Source organism: Diorhabda carinulata, chromosome 3 (genome assembly GCF_026250575.1).
Source record: "Diorhabda carinulata isolate Delta chromosome 3, icDioCari1.1, whole genome shotgun sequence".
NCBI lineage: Eukaryota > Metazoa > Arthropoda > Insecta > Coleoptera > Chrysomelidae > Diorhabda > Diorhabda carinulata.
This window is the reverse complement of record NC_079462.1, coordinates 24,736,866-24,750,122: the sequence shown is the minus strand read 5'-3', so window position 1 is coordinate 24,750,122 and position 13,257 is coordinate 24,736,866. Positions and strand designations below refer to the sequence as shown.

The window sequence follows — 13,257 nt, the reverse complement described above, 5'->3', positions numbered from 1 at the left end:
TATGACTCATTGAATTGTTTGAAAAACGTTTAAGTATTTCAAAGTTTTAATAAAGTCGTTGATGCTTATTTGAAAGTGAAATTAGATGAATGTAAATCATTCATATAATCATTAATCAAAAATAAAAAGACATTTTCGAAAATCTAATTCAAACCCATATTATTTTCCAAGTGCTCGAGAAACGGATTTTTTTGAATAGGCTCTAGTTTAAGTGTATATGTAGATTAAAGAGGTCCAAGTAATTTTCATTTAAATCATACCCACATTATTAAAATATTCATGAACTTCATTTTGGTCTATCTCATATTTTCTTTATACTGTATTTAATAAAATAGGATCGTTACTTTGAGGCATTTATTAACACCATAATATAGAATGGTTTTACGAGGGTAAAAAGAACGAAAATAGGAAGGAATCTCACTATAAACTTTTTTATCTCTTCTCTTTTTTCTTATTTTAGTATGCTCTTCCGATAATTTTTTATTATCATGTCTATTATGTTTGGACCAACGGTAATTTGAATATAATTTTGTTTTTTTTTTCTATGCTTTCTTTAGAGGATTATACTGACAATGAAATAGGTAAATATATAAGATGCTAATTTTTGCAATCATAAATACAATACACGGTATTGTATTGAAAAAAATTTGAGGAATATCAATGTAATATATTTACAAATTTAATTCAAATTTATCAATGTATGTTTCAATATAACAGTAGGATAAATGTTAATGAACTTAATTATTCTATTGGATGCCCACAAATATTTGGAAAATACTTTTAAATGAATTATTTTCATTATGTGGTCTTCCAGGTCACCAAATTTATCTTCAAAAGGTTTTTTCATTTTTGGGGGAGTTGGGGGAGATTCTATCAAAATATACACTTCTAGCTTGGAATTAAGTTAATTGAGGTAAAATACTTTGTCTTCTATCCTAAAAATGAATAAACCCGTGTCAGACAGTAAATATGTGTTTTTGTAGTGATAATAAATAGTATGTTTGGTAAAAATATTACCAACGTTTCCACAAAATTCAACTTAGTTGATGGGTATTATCAAGAAAATTAGTCTATGTAGTTACCACTTTTTTTCTAGATCCATGGAGTCCAACTTTACTAAACACAAGTTCCTATTGGGATAGTTTTAATCCTCTATTGAGTGATAATTCGGGGTTGTTGGAAAATTCTTCAGTTATTGGTAGTACTTCGTTGCGTTCACAGAATACCGTAGCACCGACGACAAACGTTTATTTATGGGGTTCATCTTCAGTATGGCAACCTTGGTCTCCTGAAACTCCCATAACTCCAAGTACTCCTACAAGGACACCTCCAGGATTTGATGAATTGGTGCATCGAAAACAGGATGAAGTAAGTTAATTCGAATTTCATCTTGTTCCTTTTTTGACCCAGTTATTCTAATAACAATCAATTCATTTTATGATACTGGAAATTCATTACAAAGCTCAAAATTTAATTTTAAGATACAGGCATCAATCGAATATAAAGAAATTTCTAAATTTTCTAAATAATCGTTTTTATTTTATTTTTAGCAACCACAACAGTCTTTAAGGGATAGTTACAGTCCTTTCAACAGTTCACCGTTGTGGAATCAGCAACAAACGAAGCCATGGAATTACTCACAGGAGCCGTAACAAGCCAAATTTTTTGGATTCGTGTGTTCGATTTGTTAGGCCTTTTGCACTTATTCCATATTTATTTGGAATTTACTGATTGTGTTTTTGTAAGACTGCATGTAATATAATGAAATACTCATTTGTGTAGGAATCGTTACATCCTACTTTTTCATATATGTTTTTGTTCTTTTTGATTTTTCTTAGGAACCTTTCAATTTTAAAACAAATTGATGTCGGAAATGCCTTCTTTAACTTAAATAAATGACTTCGCGCGGCGTTTTCTCTATAAGAAGATCCCTAAATAAATGTTATGAGCAGATTACTCCATATTGTGTCATTTTAACCCTATCTACATCAACTGTTGAGGTGAATAAATTTTCATTATCATATATCTATTCTGTAAGGTAACTGTAGTTTATATCAATGGATATAACTAGTGTCACCTTTGGAAATCTCTGGAACTAATTACTTATGCATAAAATATAGAACCATCTGCCCTTAACCTATGTCCGTAAGCTATAGATATCATCCTATGGTAGGTTTATCTGTTAATGATTTCAGTATAAAACTTGAAACTTTTTATTTGCTGCTAAGACAAGTTCAAAAAAATCGAGATATATGCTCTTTTTAATCGCATCTATCTATTTTAACGATCTTCCTAATCAATTTAAAATGTTTATGAGAGTAAGTAAAACCATTGGACCAAATTTTCGAAATTAAAATGAAATTAAGTTATAGATGTTAATAGATTACAGAACGAAAAATCGAAGTTATTATATCAATGTCTATCCCCGCTGTACTCTTATTACTAACACAAATATAAATTGAATAAATTAATATAGAAATATATAAAATAAATTCTTTATTGCTTACTTTTTACATATTAAATTTCATCATTGAAATAAACCAGGTGTATGGGTTTATCGTCAAGTAAGTTAACAATAGATTTATCAAAAATTATCTTCAAATAAATCACAAACCTATCAGCTTACCCCAATACAAAATTGCACTTTTAAATCTTACAGATCCTTGAAAAAACTTTATCAAGCAAGCTGACAGATATTTGTACAAATCACTCATTAATTTTATTAGTACTATATCACTAGAATCAGATAAATGAAGAGATTTGCTTTTAAAATATAACAATAAATAATAGTGTGAACTAACAAAATCCCCATTAAATTAAAAACGAAATACCGTTTTCCTTGACACCAGAGTGTTAACATCATATCAATTAAAATCCAAGCGACAAATTAAAAATTGCAAGAACTATAAAAAAATCTACAATTATTTAGTCTTCAATCGTGAATATAATTGAAAGACAGTTTTGATGTGTCTATATAGTCAAATGTTGAATAAGACTATCACATGTTTACAGTTGAGAAACTCCCAAAAATATCTCGTATTAGAAATTCAAGCAAGTCATTCTGATTCTAGAAATTTGTTAGAGAGATGCTAAATAAGAACTGCATTGTATACATTATGAAAATAAATGTGTTTATAATGGATGAGATCTAGAAAATAGTTTTTTCGCGTATTTGACGTTACAGAAACAGTTTTTATTCTTCGGTTAGTGCATCACTGTCAAGTTAGGGTCTTTAATCGTAGCTGTCAAAAAACATATATTTTTGAAAGTAAAACAAACCATAAAATTATACATGAGATTTTGGAGACTTTACTCTACACCAGCACATAGCCTTTAGTTGCAGCAATAGCTCTCATTATTTTAGCTTTCGCAATGAAAAAACAACTAAAAATTAGGATTCATAAAACTGAAATGAGGCAAAAACACAACACTATATGCAAAAAGAAAAATTTTCTTTAATTTATTATTTATTAGACCTTTTGATATATAATGATTCTAAATATTCTGGATTCTAGGTCTCTTCTGTTTAAAATTAGTTTTTCTCAAATAATTTTTAAGATTGATAAAAAATTGACGTTTCGACTTCAGTCTTTATCAAAATAATTAAGAGCAGAGGTTTTGTATAAGACTATATCCGTAAATATATGAAATACGAGAAAGTTGAAAGTTAAAATTTTTATTTTATTGCTATGAGAAGCAGGTTTCTATTTTTAAAAACCAAAAATTTGTTATTTTTGACGATTCAGTATTGACCTATTAACCTTATAGGGTTAATTCATTCAGTTTTATTTAATGATCAAGAAAATACAATAAGTTTTATTTTTACAAATAAAAAAAATTAAGTTCAATATCTAAAACGAAAAACTAACTTATGTAAAGAAAAAATATTATTCTTTATTAGGTGCAAATCTCAGTAAATGCATTAACCTATGGCATTTCTACATATATTAAGTACAAAAGCATTTCAAAAAACTGATATTTTTAAAACTGTAATAAATTAAGTACATGGCATTTCTAACAATCATTTTCATTATACTAGTGTCCCAGAATTAACGCATGATTTTCATTGCAAATTCTTGGCAATCTAAAAACGACCAAAAAGACAGTTGTGGCTGAAGGGTAGTAAATATGAAACGTTACACAATACAACAACGTATGTTCACTATTGAACATCTCGAAAGATAATGAAAAATACACCTTGACCTGTTAATTTCGAATGCTATGTTTGGGGTTCGGATAACTTAATGTAATTGTCAAAAAACAAATACAGTGATGATGGTGCGGATTTTGGATTGGTGGCATAATGAGATCTTTGGTATTTGAAAATGATGCTGGTCAAAAGTAACTGTTATTGGTGCTGCTATCGCAGAACTGTCTTGTTTAAATGTGATAAAGGTTGTGTAAAGTGCATCAATTAAATTACTATGTTAGACTTCGCGTGTACTCTCATTTAGATGATCAGGATTAGCCCCCAAGAATTTAACATTAGGTTTCTTAGGCCAGAATTGTTTCCTATTTTCCAACACAAAAATAATTTAAGACTAAAAACGTATTTTTTAATCCAAATGTGTTAATTTTGAGACACCCATTACGAATTCATATATTTAGGATTTCATATTTATTCCCAAGCATTGGTTACTACTATAATTATTTTCATATTATATAAACATTCTTATTTAGCAAAAAGTTCAGCAACGTTTATTTTTATCACAATATATGGGTAAATCTGTCACAATAAAAAATTAATAATTTAAGGAAAGATGTAAATATACTAGAAAATTTTTAAAACAGTCCAATTATTTTAAACAAATTAAAGCTTATAGTGAATTTAAATCACAAGTTAAAACAATGAATATACTGTTTCAATTTTTTTACATTCAATAAATTTCACCAATGGTAAAACAATTTATTTTCCGGCAGTATTTTCATTGATTATTATGTTTTAAACGCACTCTACAAAGTATATTTTACAAATCAGAAAAAATAAGTACCACGTGGAATTGAAAATGTCGATAGGAGAGGATAAACACTCCTTATTTGGAAGACTTCAAATGGAGTTTTTACTATTAAATTTCAATTTTTTTTAACTGTAGCAAAGGAACAAATCATATTCCATTGTGAAATATGAGCATTATCCAGTCGTTGATATTGGCATTTTTTCTCCATATTCATATCAACGACGTATTTTTTTTCTAAATATTTCAGGTGACTTCTGAATAAATATATATTTTTAATAATAAATAAATTTGTTGTAACCTTTTCTTCTTTACAAAAAATGTTGAAAAGAAAATGTGAGTCTTCTAGTGATCATATATAGAATAATCCTAAACCACATTTGTCTTCTTCTCTTACTACAAACAATTTTTGAGAAAATACTTTCAAATTAATGTATGATAGTACTAAGACTCATTTCCCTCAGCACTTCTAATTATGAAGAAAATATTTAAGCACAATATAGTAAATAATCAAGTCGATATGAAATATTTAGATGCAAAATCCGGGAAACCCCTTCCAACTCTATATTCATTTCTAAGAATTATTCTTCTGTTTATTACAAAATGAAAGATCATAATTAATAAGTAATATTGAAAATTTCCGTACTTTTTACTATAAAGAACACAAATTGAATGTATCTGCACCACTATAGGATCATTAATTGGTATTAAAAGCAAATAAAAAGAGGAATTCTGAAATTTTTTTATTGAATTTAAATGATCATTCCCTCTCTGGTGGAGGCACAAAATAAAAAAAAATATTAGAGAAAAAGTGGAGAAATTAATCTATCAAAACAAAATTTAAGAAACTATTATCAATCGATGACTTTAACACCATCTCTATATAAATAGAGATTTCAACAAAAAATAAAAAAGGTATTCTGAATAAATGACATTCTGACACGATCTTCCTTACCTAGACTTAAATTTTTGAACGTCTTCGATGCAACGTTTTAAGCTTATTCAAAAAATCGGTTTCCCGAGCTCTTGGAAAATAATGAAGGGTTTGAATTGTTTGTTCGATAGCTTCTTTTTGTTTTCGATTTAATGATTATATATATAATAATGAAATACCAATGAAGGTAATACTAATTATTTTGATTATTCTTCAAATATTCACATAAAGAATGATTTTCGAATTCCTGCGTTCAATATAAGGTGATATAAACACAATTCAGAGTTATGCTTAGTGTCAAGCTAACTGTCATCGTTCAGTTTATTCTTGATTAATTGTGTTCAAAGTTGTCCTCAAATTTTGAAAAATGGGTTTGAATCGCCCTAGAACTGACGATGAAAATCTAGATTCAATGTGCTTACTGTGTTTTGAGAAATGTTATAACATGAATAAAATAAATGCAGCAATGCAACTTAAATTAGAGAAATTATTAGACGCAGTTGAAAAAGTAAATTTCTCATGTGAACAATGAAAAGATATCTGAGAAGAAGCAAAATTTCATACACTGTTCAAGCTAAACGACAAATGCCAAATACTCATTTAAAATTCGGTATAGATGGGGAAGGTGTATTTTTGGAAGTATGTGTCCATCAAGTTTTCAGAGATAAATGAATCAGTGAAAACAATCTCACGTCAGAAGTATAGTGAAGGAATAACATCAAAAAATTTAAAGCTTCTGGTGCGAAGCAGTTATTTATCTTTGCTATAGAATCCAGTACAAAAGACAATTACACAAATGCTTCGATGTTGTGGTTAAAATTATCGATCAATAATATGGTGAAATGGAACGATTGCTACAGATCTAAAGCTGACAAATATTCTAGTGGCTATTATGAAATACGCAAGTTACTAAGCTTGTACGTGGTGTTATGCTAAAAAAAGCGAAATCACAAACTACGCCTTTATAGAACAATTGGAGAATCAACAAAAAATTATCTAGACTAGATTGAAGCAGGAGCAAACAAAAAAAGCTCAGAATTTCAAGTATTGTATTCATTAACCAATATAAGAAAGATAAACTACTCCTGAGTTTCACCTACTTTTAGATGTTGTAGACACATTATACACACACATGCTTCAAGACTGCAGCGTAAGATCACGCATGGCTCTCTTGCTTTCAAGGGAAATTCATGCCGTGTTGCTAAATAAAATAGACATCTTGAGAAGAGACTCATTGAATTGTTTGAAATATTTTTAAGTATTTCCAAAGTTTCAATAAATATAGTGATAGTTATTTCAAAGTGAAATTAGATTATTATAGTGAACAAGCGATGGAGTTAGTGCATCATGACTTTAATATCACATTGATGAAATATAAAGTTTCAAAGGCGAATCCCGAATACGATAGACAATTATTGCGGGCAGTTTGTGAATATAATTCATATAATATGTGATTTATGCTCATTTAAAAAATGACTTTACTTCTATATTATATGTCATAATTATTGATATTTCATTTTAACGTAGAAAAGGTGAATGTGAATCATTAAATCAAAAATAAAGAAAATTTTCGAAAAAACAATTCAAACTCATATCATTTTCCAAGAAATTGGGAAACGGATTTTCTGAATAGGCTTAAAACGTTGCATTTGTGCTCTAGTTTAGGTGTATACGTAGATTGAAGACGATCAAGTAATTTTCATTTAAGTCTGGTTAAGGAACACTGTGCTGAATCTCTCCCTAGAAGATTAAAAAAATTGGTCTGAAGGAACAACAATTTGTTATTTGTCCAATAGAAGGATTAAATAATGATATGGTACTAGAAATATCACTCCTTATAAATTATTAAAGTGATATCCTATAAGGTGCATACATAAATTTATCCCAAAGAAATGTGAATTATTCATTGATAAGTACTTTACCATCGATGCTTTTTTGAATTTCGTCATTCTATTGTTATTAGAGATATTACAGAGTAGACTAGAAAAGTAAACTTTCCATAGTTTTATCAATAAAAAACGGACATACTTTGAACATTCGTTACAAGTTTTTCTTTAAACAGAATCAAATCAGTTAGATAAAAACTTGTATTGAAATTTAATAATAACACCTAAGTGTGATTGAGCTTTAAAATCAAACCTCTTTGACACTAACCTCTACATTCATAAAGAAAGGTCGCTTTTTCGCAAATAAAGTTTTTAATCGAGTTTTATTTGTTTCATATAATTAAAAATTTTCTAATTATGTCAATGGTATAGATGAAATCTTAAAAATGGTCGAGAATGACAATTTTATTTTATGGTTTGTGTGAGAAAGTGCTGGATTGATTTAAATTCTTGAAAATACATTACATCTTTTACCTTTTTCTATCGCAATATAGTTAGAACAGTATTATTAGTTATTTCTAAGAGCCAAATGGAACAATGAGTTAATTGTTTGGATTTATATGTTAAATTTATTATAAAACTATGAGATTCTTTGATAATTATGTCAAAAAAATTGGAATTTCATTACTAGAGAGCGTTACGCTGAAAGAAGTAGGAAAAAAATCTATTTTTTACCCCTTCCTTACACCGGTGGACGACCGTGACACATTTATACGGGTGGAGTGTGAGAGGAACATATTTAAATTGATCATTTATATCACTAGTCTTTTTTACCAGGTATTATCATACAATTTTGTTTGTATGAGAAAAAAATAGTTTTCGATAGATTATATATTTTTTTAATTCTTTGATCAATTTATAGAGAAAGAAATTAATGAAAATTCAAAAATTTTGTAGGTAGTTTAAGCATTTCAGTAAGGCTACCATATTGCCATTTTTCAATATTTTATAGTAATTACGTTTATTATGCGTTTTATTCTCAACGTCATTATGTAATAATGTAAGAACATGACCTATAAAAGGTTTATTCACTTATATATAAAAAAATGTTTTATTTACACGTAACTAATAAATAAAAACTGTATTATAGTAGCACACGCTACGTTGCCGACAACGATAACGTCGTGATCACCAAGCAGACAACTGTTCAATGTTTTTATTAAACCTTTGACGTCACAATGAGAATTGTTTTCTTATGTAGTTAGAAATTTGAAATTTTTGCGATTTTCAATTGAATATTTAGATATTATTTTTTTACTTTTAATTAAATATTTGACTTTCTGACATTATTTCAAATCAAGAACTTATAAAATAAGCAAAAAATAAATACTTTTTTAAAAAATGCAAGAACCCTATGTTATTATATTTAACTATTAATTGACTAATCATTTCGTCACATTATTTGTTCCAAAATTTGCATAAATTTAAAAATACAGATCATTAAAACAAAAAAAAAATAATCATTTTCGATTATATAAATAAAAAAATACATAACATGTAAAAAAATTGTTCGCATAATTGGGCAAAAGTAACGTGCTTTAAGCATGTTACAATATTTGACATTTTCCGTTTTGCCTGTGAGGGTACAAAACCATATTCTGCAGCTACACCAGCAGGCGTCTTAGCCATACCAAGTTTGTCAAGCGTTCTTTTTTTAGGCGTTCCTAGTAATAATTGCAATACTAAATTTTTCTGCAATAATTGTTGATATGTTTTAAACTCTCCATTGAGATTGTTGCTCACGTGGGTGACAAACGCATTGATTGTTGATAAATTTAACAGATAATCAAAGGTCAACGCTTGGTAGTTCTGGTAACATTATAGGATGTAATAATGTGCTAAACTATGCTTTCGCCAATTTTTGTTTGATTGTAAGATGGTTTCTCATCAATACCCTCTACGTTAATTACCATCTTTGCGCAACAAGGAAATAAATCTTCTTTTACATTAATTAGGGCGGAAGATTCCTTGTTGAGAACTTGTTTTGCATATTTTATTATTTTCTATACATAACATATTCGAACTGAAGCTGAGGTACAGAACAAAACATAATTTTACTAATAATGTTTACGAATCAGCAATCAAATTTAATCCCTTTCAGTAAGTCTGACATGTATTAGAAATATGAGAATTTGATAAAAATATATAGAAAATTTTACAGGTTTGGATTTTAAAGATGGTTGGTAGACCACGCCCGTATAACGGAAAAGGTTAAAAAAAGTATATATAATATTGAGATTTCTAAATTGTCCTCATTTATAGTATATTGTATTATTTTTTAAAGGTAGTGTAATACCTACAGAATTTACAAGGATATATATCTGTGGGTAAATAACACACCTAATTAGGGTAAAATACCAGAAAATATATTAAATTGTGAAAGAAGTGGTGAACATATCTTGTTTTTACAAATCTGAAGGTACTTAAGTATTGGATCAGATTGTACTAATTAAAATAAAAAGTATGGTTGAGGAAAAACCCAAATAATGAAAAAACTATGCCCCACTGTTCTGTAGAAAAATAAAGTGTCATTGTTGTTTTTCAACAATAAAAAAATTTGTAATAATGGAAATAACCAATATTGTTATTTAAATTTTGCTCTTACTTTTAATTATTAAACATTAATTTTTTGAGAAATAATTCTTACTTTTCTATTTACTTTTTAAATCCAAAAAATTAGGTTGGGTTTACAACTTTATACAACTAAAAACAAGGTACTAGTTGATTTGATGTGCAATATTTTCAAGATTTAAAAAATTTATTAGACATTCTTTTGTATATCATATTCAGTTTATGATTAGAATATCTAAAATGAACTCGTTATAAAAGTAAACTAAAATGGACAATAGAGATAGAAAGTAATAACAGTTATAACAGCATTTTAAAGAACTAGTACCAGTTATAAGGGCATAATTGAATTTTTTTCTCGTTTTCTTTATTATAATTCCATTTTAAATTTATGTGTTACAAAAAATTTTTTTTTCTTCAATATCGTTTTATAGAGGGTGCCAAAGTTGAGACTTCGAAAATGATAGTCTCCCACTGTGCTGAGATAATCTCTAATTTGGTAAATATGAAACAAAAAATTCAAAAAGCTTTTTAACGAAGAAGGTCATTTACCACCTTTGGATATAAAAATTAAAAAAAATTATAGCTGTTAAAAAAATATGTAAAATGTTTTTTTTTCATTTTTTTTTGCAAACTGCAAAATTATAACCGGTACTAGTCCCTTTATCGTTTTCAAGTCGAAATGCTTCACTGTTATCAAAAACAAACGAATATTTGTTAAACATTTTCGATTTATCATTAACAAAACAATAATTTGTATAAATTATATCATTATGGAACATTCCCTAGTTGCCTTAGTGTTTTGCCCTGGGCAATGAATCAGTAATCCTTTTTTGGTAAAAAATATCACTTCCAACTAAGTAGAATAGTTTGGAAAAATACAAAATAATACTAGTTACCAAAAACACATAGTTATACGATAAATAAAAATCATCTCAGGTAACTCAAATAAATTATTTGCAGGAAAATTTAAGAAGATGTATATTTGGGTTACCTTGTATATTCAATATTGAATATTTGGAATACTGCGAGGTTTGATATTAAAAAAATTAATAATCGGGAAGAAGTATTTAAATAAATTTCACTATCAAATTGCAGACTCCCATCAATCTCCTTTATTCTTACTTTTTTTTGAAAAAAAATTTAATTTACGTTTTTTCTTCTTAATTTCTTCATCTATCATGGAAGAATCGGTGGAGCAGATGTCTTCCTCCATCGACGACGTCGGTTGTTCTTGAATCGTCATTTGCCTAATAGCTGTTCTAAGTTTTGTTCCTTCTAAGCTTGGTTCTGATTGTGATTTGGATTTCGTTCCTAAAGCAGATACATCTGAAGTTGCTGATTTGGTTACTTGGAATTTTGTAGACAGATTTATTGTTGCTAAGTTTAGTTGACCATGGCTGACGCTTTTCGAATGAGATGCGGATAATTTGTTTGTATGTCGAGACGGGTACGAGATATCCTCGATTCTGAAAATTATTAAAAATTCAAAACTAATCCATAAAATGAATCGCTAATGAATTTTTATTAAAAATTCATTATCGATTCTTATACTTATATTCATTGAAGGCTTGTGATGAGGTCCCATCCAGTGATCTACTCAAAAACTTCTAACATATCTATTGCTTTAGCAAAATATATTTTTCAATGTCTCAGTGGTTATAATAAATAATTTATATATATATATATATATATATATATATATATATATATATATATATATATATATCATCACTCAATAAGTCATGACATTTCGATTAGTCAGAAAGTGAGCCAATGAACTTACTTACTTTTGTTATTCCAAAAATAATGGAATCAAAACAATTTCGTGTATTAATTGCATCTTATTAAAAATATACTGTACAAGCTTAGCAATGGCTTCAAAAGAATTATCCGTACTCGGCTCTATCGATAAGAACCATTTGTAATTGATTTACTGAATTTAATGATGGTGAACGTTCTGGTCGTCCAATTGAGGTGGTTACTTCAAAAAAACATCGAAAAAGTTCACAAATTGGTTATATCTAATTGTAAATTGTAATTGCGTGAGATAGCTGAGGACGTAGAGATATCAGAAGGCAGCGTGTTTACAATTATGCATGAACAATTGACCATGAGGAAGCTATTTTCAAAGTAGGTGTCGCGTTAACTCACAGTCGATCAAAAACAACAACGTTGTTGTTGATGATTCAGAGCACTGTTTGGCTATGTTTACACGTAATAAATCAAATTTTTTGCGTCAATATGGGAATGAATGAAACATAGATCTATCACTTCACTCCGGAATAAAAATGATCATGATCTGAGTGGAGTGTAGCCGATGAACGACGTCCGAAGCGCCCAAAGGCATAACAATCAGCTGGGAAGGTTATGGAATATTGTTCATTGACTATATATAAAACGAGGATACAATCAATAGCGAATACTACATAGAGTTTTTGGATTCAAAAATCAAGGAATAACTGCTTCACATGTCGAAGAAAAAACCATTGTTTCGCCAAGACAATGCACCGATCCATAAATCGATGGCAACGATGGTTAAATTGAACGAATTACACTTCGAATTGCTTCCTCTTCCACTGTATAGTCCAGATCTGTTCCCCAGTGACTACTGACTGTTCGCTGATCTCATTAAAGCAATTGCTGAAACTGAAGCCTATTTTGAGGCAAAAGACAAATCCTTCTACAAGCACCGCATCGAGAATTTAGAGAAGCGTTGGAAAGATAATATTGCTCTTGAAGGATAGACATTGATGAATAAAATCGATTTTTGGCAAAAAATGTGTTTTTATTAGTAAAACACACGACTTATTGAGTGATGTGTTATTTCAGTTCCTCAGCTTGCACAGTTGGCTCCTAATTAATCATTTCACATTATGCTTCTAGAATACCATTAATAGACACCACCTTTGCA

General features: G+C 28.6%; 2 protein-coding genes across 2 annotated transcripts in view; one reads left to right on the top strand and one right to left on the bottom strand.

The window, feature by feature from the left end:
• The window catches only part of LOC130891565 (transmembrane protein 131), a 29,184-nt gene extending 27,228 nt beyond the window's left edge, over positions 1-1,956 (top strand). Inside the window, exons 17-18 of the mRNA XM_057796390.1 lie at positions 1,097-1,368; positions 1,551-1,956. Of these exons, the coding sequence (XP_057652373.1) occupies positions 1,097-1,368; positions 1,551-1,652 (374 nt within the window). The 3' untranslated portion in view covers positions 1,653-1,956. The remainder of the gene's footprint in view (positions 1-1,096; positions 1,369-1,550) is intronic.
• A 525-nt stretch (positions 1,957-2,481) lies between these two features.
• Positions 2,482-13,257, bottom strand: part of LOC130891567 (stromal interaction molecule homolog) — a 33,988-nt gene continuing 23,212 nt past the window's right edge. Inside the window, exon 10 of the mRNA XM_057796391.1 lies at positions 2,482-11,812. Within this exon, the coding sequence (XP_057652374.1) occupies positions 11,449-11,812 (364 nt within the window). The 3' untranslated portion in view covers positions 2,482-11,448. The remainder of the gene's footprint in view (positions 11,813-13,257) is intronic.